Here is a 24310-nt window from a genome sequence, read left to right on the forward strand (position 1 = left end):
AAAAAAAAAAAAAAAAAAAAAAAAAAAAGAAAGAAAAAAAAAGAAAAGAAACCACCAAATTTGGTCCAATAATACTGATTTTTTTTAAATAGGATTTTTTGTTTTCTTTTTGATACAAGTAATTCCTTCAAATTAAGATGACCTACATTTCTGATAACATTTTCCTACCAAAATAAAGGTTCAAATATATTACTACACTTTCAAACAATAAGATCTGTAGTGGTCTTTCACCTCACTTTAACATATTACAGGTAAAACAGTATGTGTAGGAAAACTAGAAGCCAAGCTATAACATTTATGGAAGTCTCCTTTAATATATCTTGTACAGTTCAGACAGGTGCAATCCAGTTAAATTTTTAAAGCAGGTAAAAAGACTTCTGACTCCTACGGTCACTGTATATTTGATATATTACTTTCATAAATGTAGCTAAGCAGCAATTTTTCACATCATCATATGAACAGCTCCAATTTAGCATAACCATCATTGAATTAAAGAGAGATCATTCTGTAAAAAACTATGGATAACTATATCACTTAATTAACAATTGTCTATATACCATAACTCTTTAACAGGTAACCGTGGTATTGAATTCCTTCAAAAGGCAAGTGGCCATGCATTGTTAGCACCACGGTCTGCATGCTCACAATACAAACAGGAATTATCACCCATGGAACTTGGAACAAGAGAATATTCTTTAAAAACATCAAGAATAATACAATGTTAACAAAGATAAGAAGCACTTTTTTCTTTTTTTAATCTTTTTTCATTTTTCATTTTTTTTTCTTTTTTTACCCACTATTACAAATTTAGAAATTGCACCTTTGATTGTTTAAAATGTTCTTAGGACCTTCATTCAAGTTGAGCAGGGTCCATCTGGCAATATTTCCAAATATAAAGGAAAGTCATCAGAGTGTTTTCTCTATATATTGTACATCATGTACAATGGTCCCTTTGAAGTATACCTGTAGTTAAAGTAGTATTGAATTTAAAACTAAAAAGTATAAAAAGCTATTTTTTTCAAAAACATATAAGAAACAATGCAAAAGGTGTTATGCACAACACATACAAAGTGATTAAAAAAATCAAACACATTTTTGTATTTGACAATAGTTTAGTATCCTTGATCTAGCAGAACTAATTGGCTTAAAAGGATTCAGGAAAGGCTATTTAGGAGCTTTGTGGTAGAGAATGGTCACACAAAGTAAGAACTAATTAAGAAACAAGTGCTAGACAGCCAAGAATTGTACATGGGTGACATGTAAGTCACCCAAACTATCTTTTGTGAGAAGCACTTTCAATTGTTTTTAAAATGGTTGGATGGCCTTTAGTTAAACAACAAAGCATTCAAATGTTAGAAAGTAAGACAAGGTTTCTCTTATGTGTACGCGTTGAGACGCTCTTTAGAGCGAGTAGAATGAATATCATGAAGCTCTTGTTCCTCCTTTGACTTAATATCCTCATACTTTTGCATTCTGCAAGCATCTTTCACATAGGCCCAGTTAGCAGACAAGACCATGAGATAATGAACCTGCAAGAGAGGTAACACAGGGTTAGAAAGCAACAGAGCGAGTCAGAATGCAGCACGTTCAAAGTTGAAAACTACAGGATAGATTTTTGGATTTCATCAGAAGGGACTAAGCACTGTTAAGTCAGGAAGTAGTATAGAAATAATATGTAAAGTTCAAGCTTGAGCTTCACTAATGCTAGGGTTACTCAACTCAAAGCTGTTGCTGCTACAGTGACTAGCAGTTGGTGGCAGTATCTAAGCCCTTCGCCTTCTATATCCTGAGAGCAAGAAAAGAGTGTGGGACAGGAATATGTACATTAGTCTTAAGTCAATATAAAAACACAGTGATCTTCCTGGAATCATCACCCGAGATTCATCAAGCTGCTTTAGCTAGTCGAAGCATTTTCTCTCCTCTCCTCTACTTTACTGTTTCAGCCAGTTTGCAAATCTATATGGAAAAAATGCCTTTTAGTTATTTCTTGTAGTTTTCCCTACTGAGTCACTACTTGTTGAAGCAGTTGCTTATGATGAAAATATGATGTAGATTTGCTGTAGGGAACGGCTTTTTCTTTATGGTTGAAGCTTGCATTGGTTTTCCATTTAGCCATGATTTCTTTCATTGACCTACAACTCTAGCTATTTCATAAACAACAACTGATTTGGGAAAAATGGTCAAGAATTGTTCAGCCATGCAAAATGTGACAAAATATAATTATTACTAAGCTTTCTCTTACTAAGGGCAATATATTTGCCACCTTTTAATCTAGTAATTATATTTCACTGTTATATAGTTATACCATTATTTATTTGTTTACTTCTTAAAAATGTTTAGAGAATAAAAAAGTGATTTGTCTGATTTTAAAGACAACTTTTACATACACCTGAATAGAGCAGAAATGATATTCTTGTCCCATGTAAATTCTGAAGATTTAAAAATATGCTTTTTATTTTTCAGGAGAATAAAACAGAACTTTCGAAGTGTTCCATCCAAAAACAAAACAAAAAATGATCTGAAAAGAAGGGAAAAAAAGAAACCCCACAACCCACAATTAGAAATGCCAATAAATTGAGATTGGACTGGCTCACACGCAGCCATCACAAATCGCTGGATAAGCCGTGATGACACATTCCCAAAGAACTTGGTTTATTTATGCTAGCAAGTGTGGAGGACAGAATGTCTATGAATACTTCTCAAGACTAAACACCAGTTAAAGGATATTGGCAATATTGGCACAAGAATAAATGTAGTAACATGGCTCAGAATAAATTTAATCTGAACATTAGTGAAAGTAGAAAAATTAGATACAGCAAATGTTTTCTATTGTGAATACATGAAGTAAAACACCTTAATTACCTTTGAGATGGAACTTAGTAGTTTATAAAAATCAGCCAGTGACTGAGCCTAATGACCTGTGGTTGTCCTCCCAGTCCTATGTTTTGAACAGTGGCAGTGTATGAGCAAAAAGGTGATAAATTTTATTACAACTCCAGGAACACCAAGGAACTACTTCCAAAAAGAGTTTATTCAAAACTTTCTCATTCAGGGGCATCACATGCTGTCTGCAGACAGAGTTTATGTTCCTCATTCAGTCCATTTCAGAGTTAGTTTGCCTAGTCTTTGTGTTTATGTGTTCATTATGCATAATTTAGACTCTGGCTGCCTGTTAGAGCAAAAAACTGCTTTCTTGCCCACTTCAGCTTCCCAGGAGTGGGCCTTTCAGAATGTTTTCAGACTACCAGCTTTGCTTTCAAAAGCGGATCCCAAAGTCCTACCTTCAGTCTGCTGGATCCACTTGCAAGGAGCCTCTGACTTTCTCCAAACTTGTCTCCCTCTCACCTTAGGACAATATTCTTTACCTGACCTCTGGGAAGTACAACATGCTCTATTCACTCTGTATTCAGCTGGAAAACAACAATGGTCAGTGACAACGTCCAACTGGTTTATTCCAGGACTCTCTGGACAGTTATTCCTCCCCTAGCAGGCTTTCAGACACTTTCTCATGGAAGCTTCTCTTATGTTTATAGTAATCATCTGCCTCAGAGGACATGAATAATTTCCTGAAAACAGAAAGATGCCATCCCTCCCTAGGAGATCGGGAAACTAAACTGGTATTCAGTTAATGGAAGATGGAATACAGTGATGTTAAAAACAACTTGAGATGATGCAAATTTGTATTAGGCTGTTGTAGGGCTATGAATATCTTAGATTCATGCTAAATGTACAGAACCAATTTCGCATGTTCTTTCTTTTTTGGAAATGCCAATGCTGGCTTTTTCCACAAATGTTTGGTGACAATCGTTGCTGATTAGGGCAGGTTAGCACTGTGTGCAATTCTTAATCCAGATAATTAAAATCAAGGAAAGCATTCTGAAGGTCTTCACAGGAACAATTATTTTCCATGCCTTTTTTTGGCCTACTAGCCTATGGCAAGCTTCCCCTCAGTTAAACCCTATTTGAGGAATACAGCCTGGGTGGAGGAGTCATAAAATAGAAACAAGTATTCAAAGAATCTGTCCTCTATGAAAAGCATGTACAGAGAGTAGTATTCCTGTATATCCTTAGGAGTTTCTTATTATTCCTCATAGAGTATTAACAATAAAATCTGTGATGACAATGCAAGTGTTGGAGACGACACTGTGCACTCGTGTGTTACTCTGGGACAAATTCTGTTGATCATTTAATACACAGGAAAAAGAAATGCCCCTTATCAAACTACATGATCCCAAAAGATATCACCAGGAATAGTCTCTGGATCATGCATTTGTGGATCAAATGGGAGACTCTGATAGTAAATACCCGCTCAGCTGAATGAAATGCTTTAAATCTCTTTCACAGTAAAACTCTTCACAAAATTCAGAAGAAACAGGCTGGTAATTCTATTCATTTTATCATCTCAGACAATTATGATTTGCAATCCAACAAAAACACCAGTGCTACTCTTTTGAGGAAAAGATTTCAATTCAAAAATAAAATCTGAGCCTGGAAGAAGTAGACTGGTGAGAACACTACAAGTTGGGGGTTTCTGAGCAGTGTATTCACGTCTTCCTGACCTTTTAAAATCTATCAGTCAGAAAAGTTTGCAGTTGAAGCATACATGATGAAAATAGGACCATGCAAGCACACTTCTTACCCATGCAAAATACTTACTCCGTAATGTCCCACTCTGAGACAAATTTAAAACCAATGTCATGCAGTTTGGTATTTATGCTGGATTCTCAAAAAACTATAAAACAATGACAAAATACTCTGAAGGTACATTGGCCACAGTCTGACCTTCATTATACTCCCATTTTTCTCACATCTCTATCTTAAAAAGTTACAGAACCAAAGTTCTGGCACAGCTACTGAAAATTCTTTTGGAGTGCACATTTACTACAAGTAGATTGGCTTTCCTGGAAATAGCTACTTTCACTCATATAATGAATATAATCTCAAATACATGTACATGTTATATAATTACATATATGCTAAATAATCCTGTGTAATTTGGTACCTAGTGATCAGTGCAACTTGAAAATAAAATCTTACCATGTACAGCCCCGTAAGGCCTTTCTCCATTTGAACAAGAATAGCAAATATTTGGAGCTTTATTCAGAGTAGACTGAAACCATTCAAAGTCCTGCCACCTTTGGTTTTTTTATTTAACACCAAGTTCCTGGCTAACATAGTCACACTAAGGAGGTCATCTCTAAGTGGCTGTCTAATTGCATTTCACACTTGCATGATCTGATCAGCCTGAAGTTAGCGGGACCATGTCAAGGCTTATTCAAACTGAGGCAGGGCAGCTTCCACAGTCTGCCTCAGGATGCTTCAACTACAGACATATGCAAGACTCCATGCAAGGGGGTCTGTTCCTGCTTAGAGTTCTTCTTAGAGGAGAAAGTATGCTTCAGCCTTTCAAATCCGTAGAATTTGTATTTCCTTATTTCAGCAGGGCAAAATCTGAAGAAGTGTTTTTCTACCCCTCACCTGCATCTAATATCCCTCAAAAGAGCACAACTATACTGGAGGAGAGGAACTAGCCCACTTATATAGCACATTCCCCATGCCCCTTCTTGTCTCAACATAATTGATTGCATCTTCATGTTACAGGACATAATTAAACTCAGTTTACGAGGAAGTTTAGGTGGAAGAATACTGTTCAGATGGTCACTTTTGAGAAGAAACTGTATACCTGATAATTCAGTTTTGGCGTGATGGTTTTTGGAAAACATTACAGGCAGTATTTTTACTAGTTTTACAATCAACCCTTTAAGACACTAGCATTTACATTTAAACCACTTCATGTCTCTGTTTCTATCTGACACAACAATGAAAATTAAAAAATTAAATCATATTACTTAAATGATTATTTGTGTAGACTTTTATTTCTATCCAGACACAAGAAATAACAATCCTATTCATTTTCACAATAAATGCCTACATTTTTCTAAGTTATATTTTTAAAATACAGATTAATGAAAAGTATCCTGGTGATAGATGGCCTTAATATTTATGAACAAACTGATTTCTTTAGTAAATTTCATGACAAACATTGACAACTCACAGAATTAGAGAAATCCAAACACATTAAATAGTCTGGCTCTTTGAAATGCCCATATCTCCAAAAGTGATACTAGCGAAGCCTATCAACGTCAATCACTTAAAATGTCATTTGAAAAAAACCTGGTTTTACCATTTAAATTATGCAGCATGGATGATGAAGTACTATTACTAACTGGTAATAAATACAAAATACTTGACTACAATAGTCAGGCAGGATATTCTAGTTGAAAGTAGAGAATTGTAAGAAATCTTTCAAATTTACAATAAAATCATGAGCTTCCTTTTCTGTAAAGCACTTGTATTTTAATCTCATTTTTCTGTTAAGAAGTCTTGTTGAGAACTCACCAACCTRGAGATCTGCTACTGCTGTGGATACATGCAAAGACACTAGACTGTAACTTCATTAACTGAACGCATTGGTGGTTCATCTAGTGACAGCACATATGAGGGAAGCTACTGTCTAGTCCTCTTAGATGGCTTCTGCACGTTTTGTACTCTGGCCCACTGCTGATACCCTACCACCTTCTACTGTCTTGAGGGTTGGATCTAGGAAAAAGGGAGCTTTGTTCTTGCTATATGAGACATTTAGGATCCCAAATATATTCTTCCTCCCCTAAATCTACTTCTGAAGAAAGAGGACCTGATAATATCTGCTTGTCCAACTGCAAAATCCTGAACTTTCCCTCCTGTCTTGTCTACAGTCTTTGGGTTATTGTGTAGGGTGTGAAGCACATTACCCAACCTACAAATGTGGTCTGGTACGCCTGGTATTGAAAATTATCATCATCAGAGTGGAATGTGCTCGTCTTCATCAGGTACCTTGAGATCACCAAGGTAGGGTGATCATTACAAAATTGAAGATTCATTACAAAATTGAAATAGAGACAACACAGTTGCAAACATTGTAATAAAGGGTAAAAAGAAATTAGAAGAACRCTAAGCAAATATTTATGAGCTTTGACACCCTAAACGCTTTACAAGRACTTAGACCCTGAACTTACATTTCTGTTGAAATAACCAGAGTGCTTTCATACCAGCTTTGTGYAGTCACAGAATCCAATAAAAAGCATACTTGCATAAGGGCAAACCATGAAAAACATGTGAATAAATGGGAGCTATCAAAGTGAATTCCTAGTGCGTTGGTGCTCAGTGTATTACATTCATGGCATTTTTGATATGGAATTGTGAGCTTTCAAGGGCTTCTTTAAACTTTCTTTGAAATATCCTATGCTAAAAGTTCAATACACCTACTTAATGTATTTCCACTGAAAACCTACTCAGTTTGTTTTCACTGAATATCTGCAATTTCTTTTATACTCCAAAGGCAGTTTTGGTGGCTAATTCTGATTCAAAAATCTTCTTTGAAATGCAGAATGGTTATCTGAACAAATTAGCATTTGATCAACTTCCCATTACAGGTGAAAATACCTCAAAACAATACTGCACTGGAGAAATAATGTGCTCTTGAATATATACTACTACTACTACTAATGTATATACATAAAAATTACTACTTGGTCACCATTTTTTCAGATAGAGTCTATTTTTGGAAAATCACAGAGTGAATTAATTCAATTATTAATATAATATAAAGTACTATACTACTATTTTATTTATTATTTGTCATCTTGAAACAAAAATTACATTAGAACACGTAATTTTCATTTAGCTAGCTATGTGGCAGGATGTCATGAAATACTGCAAAAACTGTAGGTAAGCACAAAAACTCTAATATGACAGGAGTACTAGCTTCATTGAATATTCTCTGGTTCTCCCTTTTAATAAATGTAGTTTGAAGGAGAAGAAAAAGTTTATGGCCCCAGCATTCAATGAAAAATAGTACCGCTATCATAAAGCATAGTTCCTATTAATATAAGCATTAGTAACAGTAGTAATAGTAATCACCATCACTTACACTTTCATTATGGAATACCTCAGTACCAAGCAACAGTCGCTTTTTATTCCCTATTCCAGGGGGTACCATACACGCCCGCAGTGGTACAGAGCCCCCACTCTCAAAATCCTGGTGTTTAAGAGGACATGGCAAACAAAAGCCAGAAGAACTGGGCAATAGCCGCCACGCAGTCTCCCTGAAACATTTTCATTGGCAAAATGTCATCATATTCAAAGCAATCTTCATTAGGAAAAATGGCAAAAATTAGTCCTGTAAAAAGAACTAACACATGCATGCACAGAATTTACAAAAAGAGTCTGCTCCTAAAACAGCAGCATGGCAAGCCTGTGACTACCCAAAAAGGCATAGATCATAAAAGATTATTACTATGGTCTTGAGGCATCCAGAAGACACTTGTCTGAACCCAACAAGGGAGTGATAAAAAGTTTTTGCATGTACTTGAAGGAATTTTATATTTAAAAAAGTAATCAGAACATTCTACTTCAAAAGGAATCCATGAATATATTTAAAAAAAAAATCAAGAGATAGTATTATATTATAGAATTATATTTTACTAATAGCACTGACTGATAGTGTGCAAACTGAATGACTGATGCTCAGTAAAGAATCAGAATATATCAGTGATTCAGACAACACCAGATCTAAAGGGTTCGGGAAGTGKGTTGGGTAGCTTACCATAGCAATGACTGCTGCTCCAGCTCCAGCGAGCGCCACAATGAACAAGTGGAACGTCATGTTTAGCTGCAAAGGGGGACAAAGAAAGGGACTTTCATCGTGGTAACAGTAAACAGAAACTGAACAAAAAGTCTGAACAGTGCAGCGCAAATAACTATCTTCCTGCTGCCACCCTTCTACAAAAGTAATGATTACTGATATTTTTTCTGAAAGATCGAAGGCACTGCCTGGCATTGTATATGTACCTATGTTGTAATAGTACTTATATCAAGAATAAAGCACCAGCAATCCTTAAAAAAATCTATTTAAAAGTAATTAAAAACAATAATAAATAATTTAAAAATAATTATTTAAAACTAAGATAATACAGCATTTTTCTTCTACAGTTACAATACCATCTAACTAGATCAGCAAGTGGACGTAGTCCTTTCTTCAGAGGCAGAGACAGCCTAAGAAAACCCTGTTCCCTCTGTCAGCTGCAGCTTCCCGTACTCACATATTAATTTACTGCCCTCTCAATTTTGCTAGTAAACTTGTTCATAGTGCTACAGTATAAATCGGGTTACTGAAATAATCCAAGTTAGCCACCTCTTTCTTCCTTGCCTCACCCAAACCAAAGCCTTACAGTTGTTTTTCATTTTAGATCTGGTTTACATAGCAGCCCCTGGCTGAGGGCTGACTGCACAGTAAGGGTTCCATTTTCTTAAATGGTTTTGGTATAAAAGAAGGCAGATTGTGTAACTTCAGTCTAGGAAGATTTATTCAGGCAGGGTAAAACCCAACAAAACAGATAGCAAAACACCCGCTGACTTCAGAAGGATCAAGATTTTATTCTCTTTCTGTTCTAGATAGACATCATTTTATTTGTCCTGTCCTCCTCCCTGTTCATTTAAAAACAAACCAAAAGTCTCAGCTGCACTGCAATAGGTGAATTTTGCCTAAGGGAAAAACAAAGAGAAAAATATACTAGAAAGTTGTTCTCTTCGCCCATTGAAAAAAAAAAAAAAAAAAAAAAAGTTGGTCAAATCCATTTCTAAACATTACTCTCCTGTCACAACAGTAATCATAATATCTTCAAACAGTGATTCCATATACAGTCAATTATATTGTGCAGTAGGTGCATTAGCCTTCAAAAACATGTTAGTAATAATACACCTGGCTTAATGGAATCTTTAAAAAATTAAAATAAAGGTGTATTTAGAAAATTAATGGCTGGAGAAACTGCACTGACTAATTTGGGTACCTGGTAAAAGAGTAGGGAAAGTACTTGATGGTGTATTTTCCACTGGGATTTCATTCCATCACTTTAGCTAGGATTAGTACATTAAAAGTAAGAAGAAAGCATACTCATCAGTTACTTCCTATTATAATATATGTTATGGTTTTGCAAAAATATTATCACATTTTCTCACCTCATTAGAGTCACACATCTTGATGAAACTTTCCGACATGGTGCAAATCTTCTTTTCCTCTCCAATAGTTACAATACCTGGAGCAGAATAAACATGCACAGTATTTAGTATTCCAGCTATGCAGTAGCTTACTTCATATGAGCCAGGAAAGCTGAGATACAAATTCTTGGCTGCCACGCAGAACTTTACATTACAACAAAATCAATGTCTCCTACTTCAGCTGTCACAAAACGGACATATTACCTATTTAGCAAAAGCTGTAGTAGGAAATATGCAGGTAATAATTTCTTAGCCATTTTTTATAACATCTTCATTCTAGATTTTGATCAGCAGAGTATTCAAATGCCAGAAAATAACTTGCAAACAGTGTGTGCACTTACCTTGTTGGTATATTCATAAGTATTCTTTATCCTCATGTTGAGGAATGTGCCATATATTGTATTCACATGTGTTGATCTGATACAAAGCTTCTTTAAGAAGTTATAAAAAGCATTACCCAAAGACATGCTTTGTTATAATTAGTTTCTATCAACAAAAACTCTTGCTATTGAAATTGCTACACTGCTTGCTTTAGCTGATGATCAGATACTAAATCAAAGACCAGCATGAAGAAAGCAGATACAACTGAGTTACCATAAAAAATGGTAAAGCATTCTTTCCTATTAGGAAACAGCATTTTTTACAGTGGACTGGACTGTTTAGGGGAGACAAATATATGCACAGAATAAACATTTGATATATTAGTACTCTATGCACACTTTAAATAAAATTAGTAATAAAATAGGCATAAGTATAGGAAAACAAAATCTCATAGAGAGAAGAATGAAGACTCCTGATGAAATCTATACAGATAATTGCTGCCAGCCTGAAAAAAAAATCAATAAATAAAAAAAAAGATTTTTTCCCCCATTAAAACAATGATGTGAAATATTTTGTTTCAGGTGAAATTAAATGTTCAATATGAACCAAACTGTTTCACTCCAAAGCAATACACAGTTTTTTATATCTCAATATAACATTTGAGAATATATAGTAATTTTATCTTAGGCCAAGAAAACAAAAGAATTAGACTCACAAAACTGCCCAATAATGATATGAATACCAAAAGCTCAGTGGGCTAAGGAATCACTGATACCTAGAATATCTAGATTCAAATCAGTCTTCTGATAGAAAGGAATTGAATTGTCATTGCCAACATATGAGTTCTCAGACTTTTTAAGATTCCAGCCCTCCTTTTCTCCAAATTTTCCATCCCTCACAAACACATATTTGTGTATATCTCCACTTTATTCTAAATTCCATGGTGCAGCCTGTAGCTCCCCTTCTCTCTCCATCACCCTCTTTGAGTATTAGTATTGTTAAATGATAAACTGATAAACATTTTATTCAAAATGCATTAATATCTAGCCTCTGCAGGACAGATGATAATTTCATGTTTCCAAATCAGTGTCCTACCCACAAGATTAAAGAGTCATTCTACAGATCAATGACTAATTAAGCATTTCGTACAAGTTTCAGCAGTTCCAAAAGGAGAGACTACACAAAAGCCCACAGTGAAATTTTCATTACTCTGGGAAGACTGACAATTTTGCTCCAATTTTCTTAGGTCGGGAAATGCAGTGAAAGTGAATCCCTAATACAGTACACTGCTCAGTGCCTTGACTACTGGGTGAAATGATGAAAAGAACATTACTTTTTTCTAGATTGCTTAAAAACTGTTTCAGAAACACTGGAATAGTTCATTTTAGGTATTTAGAAGCAAAGAAAAGTGACATTTTTTGAAATCTTGCTTTTTAATGTTCTTCATTTACATACCATACTGGCGAAGATCCAAGCAGAGATTAGCTCCATCCACTAAAGTGGCATTTCGGCAAATGGTCCACAGATTGAAGTACATGTAAACAGGCAGAGAAGTGAAAGCTGTAACGCCAAGCCAGGCCAACATAAAGATGTATGTCAGCATAATAAACTGCAATAAAGGAAGGAAAAACAAAATTAGTAGTAAGTCAAAACCTAGCTGATATTCCATTACAAAAAAGGAACTACACAGAAGCAACACAAAAGCATTTCTGATTGGTTTTGTCTTTTTTTGTTCTTATTTATATTATGGTTTTGGTCTGATAATCAATTCATGATCTGGTCAGAGTAAGTGACAGGGCACTAGCCTGAAGTTTCTGGAATAACAAAGAAATTACGCTTCCAGAAATGGAAGCTTACTCTCCCTTTCTATTACTCCTGAGCCTACAATTGATGGAAAGCGCCACACCTGAAGTACAGAGATATGCACGCTTTGTGAAGCGTATCTCTCCCTCTCTCCCTCAATGCCATCACCCCTACTCCCTAGTTAAGGTAAGTGGTCACTATGTTTTTTTCTTCCACTATCAATCATGATGTAAAAAAATAGAATGAAATACTACACAACTTCTTTGCTTGCTTTTGCTTCTAAAATCTGGTTCTTAATAAAGATGAATCATTATCCATGTCAAGCACAGAATCTCACTGGCAAATCCATTTTGAACTGAATCAATGAGAAAATTTATCTGTCATTTTTTCAAATGGGGGACAAAATAGATATTGGGGTCAAATACAAGAGAATTCATCATTCAGAACAAACTAGAGAGTTTACCTCTGTTAACAAGAAATGCATTAAACTATATGCTTTGCAACATGTGTTCTCTAAAGGATATACCTTTTCTTTTTTATCCATGAGCCTCAAGAGTATAGCAGTGTGCTTGCAGGCAGCATTGAACTGCCTACTACTGCCTTCAGGGCTGGTAGTTATGCTGGCACACGCAGCTTCTGTAAATATGTAAGCATGCTACATTACCACACTGCTGATAACCTGAGACAACTAGCAGACACATACATCAATAAAAAATTGCCATTTCATTTTATGCTGTGGAAAGGATAAGAAAATGCTACATGGTTAAATGTGGAAGACAAGTCAGCCTCTAAATGATGAATCAAAATAGCCAAGATTTAATGGCTTCAGAAATGTTGATGCATCTAAGCACACTGCTGAACCCAAAAATTTTCAGCACACAACATTTTTGTAGAAGCTTCCCAGCCCCTTATCACAGCAAAAATACTGAATCCATACAGCCAGTATCAAATACTGAATCTGAGAATAAGAAAGAAGATGTATTTCTGAAAGCTGAATAAGCTGGTCCACAAATTAAAATTAAACCTTAATTTTAACCTTAAACCTTAAAATTAAACCTGCTGAAAATTAAACCTTAAAGAGCAAGTAAGGGGAAAATGGATATCATTTTCCAGTTCCTTTTAATATAAGATGTCTCAAATCAGGAAATAAAGAACCTAATATAAATACAGATCTTAGTTATCTAAATCAAATAAGGTCAGATTCAAAAGGGTTGTAAATGCTAGTGAAAATTGTTAGACACAGGGCTTGTCTATAAGGAGTTCCTCAGGAAAATGAATCTAAAAAAACAAAAGGTTTGAATTTTAGGTGAGGTAGTAACGTTACTTTGAAGATAGACCTTCTGAAACAATAGACCTTAATCTTATTTACCTTAACTCACTTCTAAAGAATATTAAATAAAAGCCATTTTAATTCTGAAGAAGTGTATTTACATAGGGGTTTAATGTACCTTAATTAATCCACTTTAAAATTCAATTCAGATTAATTTTCCTGATTGTCCATAGGTAGATGAGTCTTCCAGCAGTAGAAAGATGAAAAGAAAAAGTGGGAGAAAAACCTGGCGAATTTATAGCACCAAAAATAATTATCAGAAGGATGCAAGAAATTAAAAGATAAAGTAGAACAAAGAACAGAAGTATTCAGTCTAACACCTGCAGTATCTTCTTTCTACCATTCTCTTCACTTAGTATTCAACACTTCAGCTTAACCTGCCAATTTGTAAGTTAAGAGCCATTTTAATTTGTCTCTTAACATCAAGGTTAGGTTGAAAGAGAAATTAATGCATCTAATTTACATTTAAAGATTTTAGAAAGTGGATTCATACACATAAAGGTCAGTTTCCTTTCCAACTTCTCCCCCCAGATGCACCTATTAAAAAACCAACTGAAAAATTTGAGAAAATGATAGCTGAGTCAAAAATAAATGTACAGTCTTGAATGCTGCCGTAGATTTTTATCCATTGCTTTACATAATGGAAAGTCTATTGCATCTATTGCATAGAAAATGGTCAACACAGTTAAATACTTTTTCTTACATGAACCTATTCCTTTTTTATTAATGCTCCTTTATTGTTTTCTTTTTACTTCTCTCCATGTTATAGAAATAGTGCTAAAGCTGATGAGACAACATCTGGTTCAACCCCAGGCACTCATTTACAAATAATTACTTGGAAAATTACTTGGAAATGTAAAGTCACTTAAGGGCTATAAATTCCCAACTAAAATGCTATGTCTGGTCTTAATTTATTATCAAGCTGAAGAGCTGTACACAGTTTTTCTAAAGCACAAATAAGAAAAAAAGTTTCTCTGCATGCTTATTCTCAGAACAGCTTTTAMATTCAGTTTACTTTTTTCTAAAAGTATTTTAAAGGTAAAACCAGCCTCCTAGATAATATTCTAAGATTTTGCCCAAAACAGGTATACCTGAGGTCTTATTTTTGAACTTCTTTCTGGAACTTCAGAACTAAATAACATTTAATAAATTTGATACATCACTCAGTGTAGTACCTGTATAATAATTTAACAGGCAGAACTAATTTTTTTTTAAATTATATTACAGAATTGCACTGTTTTTCAGATTGGGCTCCACACAGATGCAGAAATCTTCCTATTCAGTGATTTAGGATTACCACCAAAAGAAGTAAAAAGCTCAGTCTTAATATGAGCATTATAATTTCTGTTTAATATTTTTGGATTTTCTGATCTGTAATAGGGATGAAATGTCCTGTAGCCTGGAACAGGAAGCATGCTTAGGAATCTGGACTGAGATAATATGAAACACTGTTATACCAAGGAGGAAAAAAGAGAGCTCATTAGCCTCTAAAAAATCTGCCTGGGGCATACAATAAGGCCAGGAGAAAGCTGTCAGATGATGAGTGTTGGGAGTCACAAGAGCTCCCTACTTCTACTAAGGGAACTGCCCGCTCATTTATGAAAGGGATCCTCTTTTAAAAACATGAATCTATTTGGTTTAGTATCTCTGAAAAAGGGAATCAAATGCTCCTTTAAATTTAAAAGTGCATGTTAGAAAAAGATTTGAAATAAGTTTAAAGGAAGAAGTTTATCTTCCCTCTTTCAGTCACTTTTGACTAAAGTGACCAATGATACTCATGTCACAACCTTCAGAAAACATAAAAAAGAAAGTAGAGAAATTTCCCACTTTTCATGCAGGATTATCTACCACGCAAAACTTAATGTTAAAACTATTGGTATTTAATAGCTATCTCTGGAAGCTACCATTGCTGGCATCACTGGAGCAAAATATGTGCTCTAGGCAATATACTTTCTGCTCTAGGTAGTCTAAAACAAAAGATTAGCCTTGCACAAAAAGTTTTTCATTTCTAAGCAACAGGAGGTGTGAGTTTATAATGTCTTGTTATAATGGAATGGAAATGTGAATATTTTTTGTTTGAAGACCACAAGTGAAGGACTGTATTTTTTAGATAATTTTCACTGCTATGACAATCTTCGCTCTTTGCTCTAGAGGCCTTGCCAGAAATGCTTAAGGAACCTGTTCACTGCAGGAAGCAGGAATTAAATTCAGAACTCAACCTCCTCAGAGTCAAAGGGATTGTTCTCCTTTGAAGTAGCATTCTGCTACATGACATGCCAAAGCAATGATGTATGAAATAGCAGAACAGCATCTTAAAAAGGTACCACAGTTTGTTCTTTAGAACACTATGTATTGCATTGGCAGTAAAAATGACTTTCTCTGAGTAGTTCAATCTTCACTGCAAGAAGCCAACCCCCTAAATTCAAAACCAAATTCTCTTTAACCTTTCACTCCATTTCAGGGTAGGTTCATTCATCAGTTACAAAATTTATAGCTGTGGTGWTGACCCAAAGTGTGAAAAAATTACAAAATGACTTATTTCCAGAAAATTTAAACCAGCGTTGAAGTTGACTAGACAGCCTCACTTCTGTTCTCTTGGATCTTGTGAATGTCAACAGATTTCTGCTTTTATGTCATTTTTCTCAGAATCGTTCTCTCAGCCTTTCTTCCCCCAAATAAGTCTAATAATTAAGCAGACCAGTTCTCACCTTTCCCCCGCAAGAATGCGTGAGTCGTACAGTCTATATCTTCACTGCTAACAGTAGCCCCTGAAAAAGATCTAATTTTGTCAGTTGTATTCTGCCTGCTTTGCAGAATTATGAGAAACTGTGGAAATGACAGGGAAATTTGGCTACAGAATCATGAAGAGTCCACTAATCAATATTTGGTTCACATTTGGAAGGATAACTAGAGGAGATAATTACCTGAAAAAACAAAACCTTTAACCTTTGTAGCAATTAATTCCTCGGACCACTCAGCCTCTAGTAAAACCCTTACAAGCTTGCAGTTGCCAATAATGGCTTTCTTAAATCATGATTTATCAAAGTAAGCAAGTCACCAACCTTTCTAGAAAGATTTTATTATAAAATCTGTTCAGCAGATCAAGGACAGGAGGTAGTGATTTCAGAGCACTTTCTGAAATGGTATATACCCAACATATATATCCAACACAACAGATTTCATGGTGGTCACAACTGGGTAAAAATCCACTGAAAACTTTACCAAAATCCTGTGTATTTTAGTAAGATCAAGATTTCAGCTATTGCTTTCTTACTAAAACTTGTGCATATTTGCTCCCATGAAAAGTATATTCGTCGATTTTCAAACACTGTTCTTGTTTTGGTTTTGCTGTGAATATTTTAATTCCCCTAAAGAAACATTTTATGATTACTTCTATGACTCTAAGAATAGAAGGAGCAAAATCATACCTAAAAGATGCTGTTACCAGAAACAAAAAGGAGGATATATTTTAGGAGGATACTGATGGTTGTTACATAAAAATATAGAGAAACATAGCAACAAATTCAGAAATGATGGAATGCATCTTAATTCCAAAGCTGCATTTGTCTTGCAACTTAATCTTTGCTCCAAACAATTCAGTATTTACATTTACACTTCCTCTCAATTTATAGTCATATGCATATTTTATATAAACTCCCCAACATGAGCTCTAAACCCAAAGAGTTCTATGAAGGTGGACACCTTGCTGTGTTTGTATCTCATTTAGATATTATTAGATATTATTATTCTATGACACACACATAAAATTTTGTTGTTTACCTCTAGCTCGACAACCTAGATCCCTCCAAAACTCTTTCGAGGCTCAGAAATTCTCTTCTACAGTTTTTGCCACAGATCAAAACTTCATCTATAGAGAGCTTTCTCATCTCTATCATGCCAAAAGTCTGTTATATTTTACTATGAAACCCTGCCAGTTCAGAACATAACCTAAACATTAGCCCAGAATTAGCCTGCTTGTATCTGAACTGGGAGAATTTTACTTCTGTACTTTGGGATGTTCAGAATTTATCTAACAGAAGTTTGCAGATCCACACTTTTTAACAAGAACTTCTACATAAATATAAATACTTCAGTCTGTTCCAAATGTGTTTTATAACAGCATCTTAAAGGTATAGYTCCCCATATGTAAATACTAAAAAGAGCAAGTGGAAAACTGGCTGAATTCCCCTGGAAAGGATTTTAAAATTAAAGACATCAAACAGTCTTTGTTGCATAATGAAAAATTTTATGTTCTTTAGAACCAGCAATACTATACTTATTTATTTAAATCCAAATTAATCACATTTTCCTAAGTAGCCAAATGAGAAAGTAATTTACAAGTGAAAAAAAATACAGATATCTTTAAACTCATTAATATATCAATGCTTAAGATGTTATAGACCATCCTTTGCTGTCCTAGCCAACATCTCTTGGCATTCATAGGCCCTCTGAGTTCTTACACACAGTGTAAAATCCAGATATGTTTAAGAAGGACTGTTAAGTAGTTCACAACTAAATTGCTTCCTCTAATATTCTCAGGTCTGTACTAGCATCTCCTGCATTCATGCCTCATTCCTGAAYAGAAGTAAAAGGTGAAACATAAATATTTCAACTTATCTAGTTAAACATACAGTGCTGCTGGATGAAAGAGAACTGGTGTTCTAATATTACTACTAAATGCTCTACAAATCACAGCAAATATACACTTACAAAGTCTTTTCTGCTTGGTCTAAAATATCACTCTCATTCCTAACACTCACTTGTTGGTCATTTATTATTGTCTCTACAAAACATGTTCATGCTCTTCCTCTCTGCCATATTATATTCATAGGCACAGCTCCAAGATTCTTCTTGAAGCATGGATACATTTCATGCTATGTCATTACTGTAATGTGGTTGATTCTTCTTGGCTTCCATTCAAGTCAACTGCTTAAAGATCAAAAAAATGCCAATATTAGTCTTAATTTCCCTTAATAATCAGATAGACTATAACAGCCAAAATAACTTCTCACATAATTGCATAATTGCAATTCATCTATATACTAGATGATGTGACATTTCCTAGATTGTTAAAAGATTGTTCAAATCTGTTACAAGAAAATGATTAAATCTCTGAATTTTAACTTTTGAAGCAACATCATTTTATGGAACTGTTTTTAACATTTATTTTCTGTGGACATAGTAGATTGATGGAAAGCTGCTTCTGAAAAAATTAAAAGCAATTCTCAGTATTACTTCCATTTTTCATTTGCACATGTATATTTCAAGGTTGAAATATTCTATGCATGGTGTCTACTCCATTGTAACTACCTAGCTGCCTATGAAAAGCTTTTTAACTTTCTGATTTACTGTGACTTAATTGATTTAGTGGTAGTGGTGGGGGGAGATAAATTTCCACAGCCATATTAGAAATACAAAAAAAGATTGTCTAACAAATTGATTCATTTTTGAAATCTTTGCTTTGCAGATAAACCCACTAACAACAGAACATACTCATTTTGCAGAAGATGGCTTTGCATTCATACAGGACTGGGTTTTCTTTGAAGATTTTTCAGTTTATCTTTTTAGCATTTCCTTGTAAACCAATTCTTTTCATTTTTTTATTTCTGAACTTCCTTTTGAATATTGATAGTTTTGTAGTATTGTACTGTTCAAAATTGTTAGCATTAGTCATTTTATGTACCCTTCAGGCAAGACTATCATTTTTGTAGTCCAATAGACTTCTGAAGTCCTACAGAGCATTGGATCTTATCTGCTTTTTAATAGCAGCAGAATTTCCTATCTAATTTTTCAGTCTTCCATACAGGATTTTTTTTCCTAGCACATCAATGTTTTCAAAAAAACCTCCTTTGCATTGTTAGTTTGACTCCAAGTTTTTATGCTTACATTTTTACATTCTCATAGTTTTCCTCCTCCTCTCATTATTTCTTTTCAGTGGTATTTGCAACGCACTAATGTATTCTCTTGGAATGTAGTTAAGATACCAGTTTTATATTCTTTAAATTATGATACAGAAAAATAATCTGGTTTTAACATTGAAAAATGTAGTAGATATCTTCATTAAATACTGCTGTTTCACAGCTTCTTCGGGCTGTGTTCATACCACATGCTATGATGGTTCCATCATGACTCTCTCCCTGCCAGTGTAGGCAGGTCCTCGCAGTACATTTTCCAGATATTTTGGTTCCAAAATGTGATGCTGATACCCTGTTTATAAGAAGCCCATTCCATAGTCTAATGGTTTCCACTGATGACAAGTTTTCTATACACAGAAAAGATAACAGTCTGGAGGAAGACTGCTCTATACAGATAGTTTACATCTTCTCTTTTGCCAAGACTGAGGTTATTGTGCGGGAGGTTTGCAAGGCTTATATTTGGGAACAAGACAGTAAAGTTCAAACTAGAGAGCAGAAATATCATAATTTCTTATAACTTTTTATAATTTTTCTAAACAGAGGTGTCACTCCAAGTAAATGTTTGGCTGTCAAAAATAAGATCATGTGATGCTGACTTGCTCTTTAGTGGGGCTTCAGAAGCCTATGATATTCCAGAAAATTAAGGGTATGGACCATTCTTTTTCTTGTCTCCTGTCTTGCTAAGCAGTGAAAGCTAATAATGTGGCTTTTGAGTGATCAGCCAGCGGATTCTAAAAATGCAGCCTTTCACACTTCTCAGAAGCGTTACCTTTCCGAGACTTCAGAAATATTACAGGATCTTTGTATCACTGCTCACACTACCAAGATTTTCTTCACAACCACAACGTGAACAGTCTCGTTATTTCATGTTCATGAATGCTCAAGCTCCTCAGCTGAATGAAGTATTGATAAAAATATTCTGGCTTGCTGACTAAGTCTAACCAGCTTCACTTGAATGCTAACGATCATGTGCTAGTAAAAGGATACAAGCAGGGAGAGGGTAAATTTAGTCCATAAAACACTTCAAGTTGCCCTGCTCCTTCCAGGGCAAGCACTGYCACAGAAAACACGTACAAGTTATTACCAAGGAAATACAGTGGTAAGTACAAATTCATCACGCATCGATAGGAGGACACAGTTCATATGAAGGACAAGTCAATGGGAACAAGTAAACTGGATATGGCTTCTGCAGATTTGGGGGATATTAACTATAAGTGGGAAAACCAAGAAACAAACAGGCCAGAATTAAAGGGGAGTGGATAAAGGACATGACTTTTATCATAAAAGCATGATTTATGATAATGCCACTGACATTTGTGAGTTTAGAGCACTATAAAACAGAGTAAAATGTCTAGATGTAGTAAAAAAAGAATAAGGCAGCCAGGTGAGAACAAAGAACCACATCAGGGAAAAACTGTGATCATCCGATGAAGTATTCAACAGCTAAAATTGAGAAGGACTATCTGAAGCTAGGGAAAATAGAGCTATSAGCTTGACCAATTTATGATGGCTGACAATAGAAAGGTAAAGTGCATGAAGAAAGTGTAACAGCTCTCACAGTCAAATACACTTTGGAAACAGCATATTTTYAGAAAACATTTTGCTCAGAAAAATTACTTACTGATTGAGCTTACATACAAAAGAAAAATGCTATCCTCGGTGAGAAAGATGCATTCATAGCACAATTTGAAGCAAAAAGATTTTGTCCAGTTTATTGCCAACAATAAAAATTCTGTCAGGGAACAGCAAGCACAAAAGAATCTGAGGAGCGGCTGGCAAGGCATGTTACAATGTCTTGCACACCCCCCTTTTAAAGGAAACAACTAACACTGCAGCCAACGAAAGCGCTGTGTATAAAATACATGCTAAATTCTGTGAGAAGAGAGACGATCAGACAAAAGAATGATTTTATAATATCGCTGCGTGGGAAAAGCTGAAAGTATAAAATAGAGAAAAAACAAAATAACCCAGACAGATTACTGAAATCAGACAAACTGAAACTACACTCACCATCTAGAAGTATGTAACAATCAAAATTTTTTTTGAGCTCACTGCAAGAGATTTCTACATAGTATAGAAAGTACAGAAATTAAAAGTAATAACTGGCATTCTACTTTATTTTTAAGAAACCATATGTGTATTAACAATGTAGTTGGAAAAGTAAAGGGATAAAGATGAAAGCTTATTAATAACTATCCAGCTGAGTCCTGAAATACTGCAAAGGTTTGTCCTCCCTATTTCAAGAACAAGCACATAAGATTACAGGGAACCCAGGCCCCTAAAGAAATTCCAACACTAGTCTAGTATCCAGAGCTAAAACGACTTCCAGAAAAATATAAAACCATTAATATGTTTTATTTTATTTTATTTTCCTTACTAACTGCAGCAGTGTTTAAACGGCAAATGTTATTCACCTAAACTCCAAACAGAGAGGCCAGGCAGGATATATCCTACCTAAATTTAGACAAGTGACCGAAGTGCTTAATTTAAAAGACTTAAAGACTTTTCTCTTTACTGCAAACAGGGCATTTACCTGCAGAAGCATTCAGTCCATCTGAGAAAGTCTCCCTAACCCTCTCYCTCTCTGTTGGCTACTGCAGTAGTGTAGGCACGTAACTTGGTGACCCTAGTGAAGTGCTCAGCAAGGTGTATCCACATCTGTGTCACAGGACATTCCTTCTGAAATTAATATCTCCACTGGTGTCTGGTTCATCTGTGATGATACTTCATGATTCTGATTTTGAATTACGCAATTTAAAAGGTCAGACTACCATATGAATTTCACCTTCCCCATTTCCCCTGCCAGTGGCTGAGACTATTTAAGGCATTCCCTACTTAGCATGTATGGGGACATGAAAACATGTCATCTCTCTGTCTGTTAGCTCAGCATTTTGCTACCAGAATATCCAGATATGGGATCTCATTTTTAGAAATGAGATCTCCATTTCCAGCATTCAGAAATGAGGCATCTGTTCTGGGTGCAAAAGCCAGCTGAGCCTGCACTGAACCCTGTTCCTTCTGTTACAGTAGAATCAAATGTAAACTTAAATTAAAACTTAATTCAGAAATGTTTCCACAGATTTAGGTATGTGACTAATGTCTATCTAGAGATTAAGGGKTTTTTTTTCATTCCTCTGTTTTGTTTTCTTACTCACAGATAAAGTTAAGACGAAAATATATTTCTCAGCAAGTGGCAAGGATGATACTGGATTATTTAAGACAAGAATTACATGAAAAAGCAATAAAAGCATGATTCTGGATCAGTACCCTTTTTTTTTGAAGTAAAAATAAAACTAAAAGGAGAATCATGAATATACTTAGAAAACCAAAAAAATAACCACAATTACAGAACTATTTTGCCTAAAAAGATCATCAGTGGGTAGCTAAATACCAGTAGAGTAAGCCAGATTCTTTTGAGACATCCAAGATGGATTACATGCAGCAGAAAGTATGCCAATATGACAAGCAGTCATTTAAATCTCCAGAGAAAATAATTTCAGCACCTACAATGAAAAAATTGTGAAAGATATGGAAAAAATATTAAAACAATATAGACTCTTAAAATGACCAGCTTGACCATCTGGTGTCATGAGATTGCTTACTTACTTGGAGTGAAGAAAATAAAAGGCAAGATCTTACTAACAGCTAAATGATATGTGAATGATTATCCCATATATTGAGAATTCACTTTTTTTTAGGAAAATAAAAACATGAATAAAGACACATCTTTCTAAGACTGCTAAATACTAATAATTTTTTCCTGTCTAAATTGAAATTTAAGGCCATCCAAGATTGTATTCAAAACAAAGGTATGCATCATTAAGATTTAATTCTATTAAAAGGAGAGCTGCATAGAAATAGAATTGTTCAGTAATGTGTAATGAATTAGGTCTAACAGAAGTAAGTCTTCCATCTTGTACATTAGGTCACTTTGAATAGGTAATAGCCAGTAGTTGTCTCATAAATATCTAGCAGTAGCAGTATAAAATACTGAACATAAACTGTTTAAAAGCATACCACAAACTTCTACAACTACTCCTATTCTTAAGTGAAATCTGCACAGGCTGTGAAGAAACACTCTCCTCATAAATGGCACAGCTGCAAACAACATAATGCATCTAAAAGACACAGCAGATAAAATTAGTCCAAACCAGAAGATTAAGAATCCTTCTGTAGAGCCTTAACATGTACCTTTTAAAAGCTAAAAGATACAGAGAGGTAGAAGTATCACTGCCAGGATGAAATCTTTATCTAATGCTTTCTGACGAGAAAAAATGAACTGCTTTCCCATTTCATAATATAAAATTTTCATAACAGTAAAACTTTCAAAGGAAGAAGAGTCTCAGTTGTGGATCTTTGTCCATTTTTTACTGACTTTGTAAACAGACATTCGAAGACAAGGCAGAAATGAGGCTTTCCAAGATCAAGGTAGCTGAATATAAATAGGACGGTTATTAAATTGCAAATATACAAACAGTGTCACAGTTGGCTTCAGGCCTGTCTCCCATTTTTTACTATTCATGTTGTACCACAGTTATATATAACTGCTTCTTTAATCTCTAAAAGCATGTTCAGGCATTGAAAAATAAATACTAAAACCACAGCCATCCTTATCTCAATGTGACTAGCATTGTTATAGTGCTTTAATTTTACTTCTCTTCACTGTAAATTCCTTCTGAAAATGTTGTCAGTGAGAGTCTTCACTGCCCCTGTCACAGGTCCTCTCTGAGATGTAACGGGGGGCTTTCCACCGCAGCACTGGCATAACTTAGATGTTAAGCCCCTGAAAGCTCCTGCAGGCTGATTAATCACCTATACAGTCACTGGAAAGGCTGCGTTGGTTAGT

General features: G+C 34.9%; 1 protein-coding gene across 1 annotated transcript in view; it reads right to left on the minus strand.

Annotated features, from left to right (window-relative positions):
• Positions 1–774: 774 nt before the first annotated feature.
• GPM6A (glycoprotein M6A) overlaps positions 775–24310 on the minus strand; it is a 40780-nt gene continuing 17244 nt past the window's right edge. Inside the window, exons 4-7 of the mRNA XM_026067244.1 lie at positions 11872–12025; positions 10057–10133; positions 8645–8710; positions 775–1529 (exon numbers count right to left, since the gene is read on the minus strand). Coding sequence (XP_025923029.1) covers positions 1377–1529; positions 8645–8710; positions 10057–10133; positions 11872–12025 — 450 coding nt within the window. The 3' untranslated portion in view covers positions 775–1376. The remainder of the gene's footprint in view (positions 1530–8644; positions 8711–10056; positions 10134–11871; positions 12026–24310) is intronic.

Source organism: Apteryx rowi, unplaced genomic scaffold (genome assembly GCF_003343035.1).
Source record: "Apteryx rowi isolate R43461 unplaced genomic scaffold, aptRow1 scaffold_255, whole genome shotgun sequence".
Lineage (NCBI taxonomy): Eukaryota > Metazoa > Chordata > Aves > Apterygiformes > Apterygidae > Apteryx > Apteryx rowi.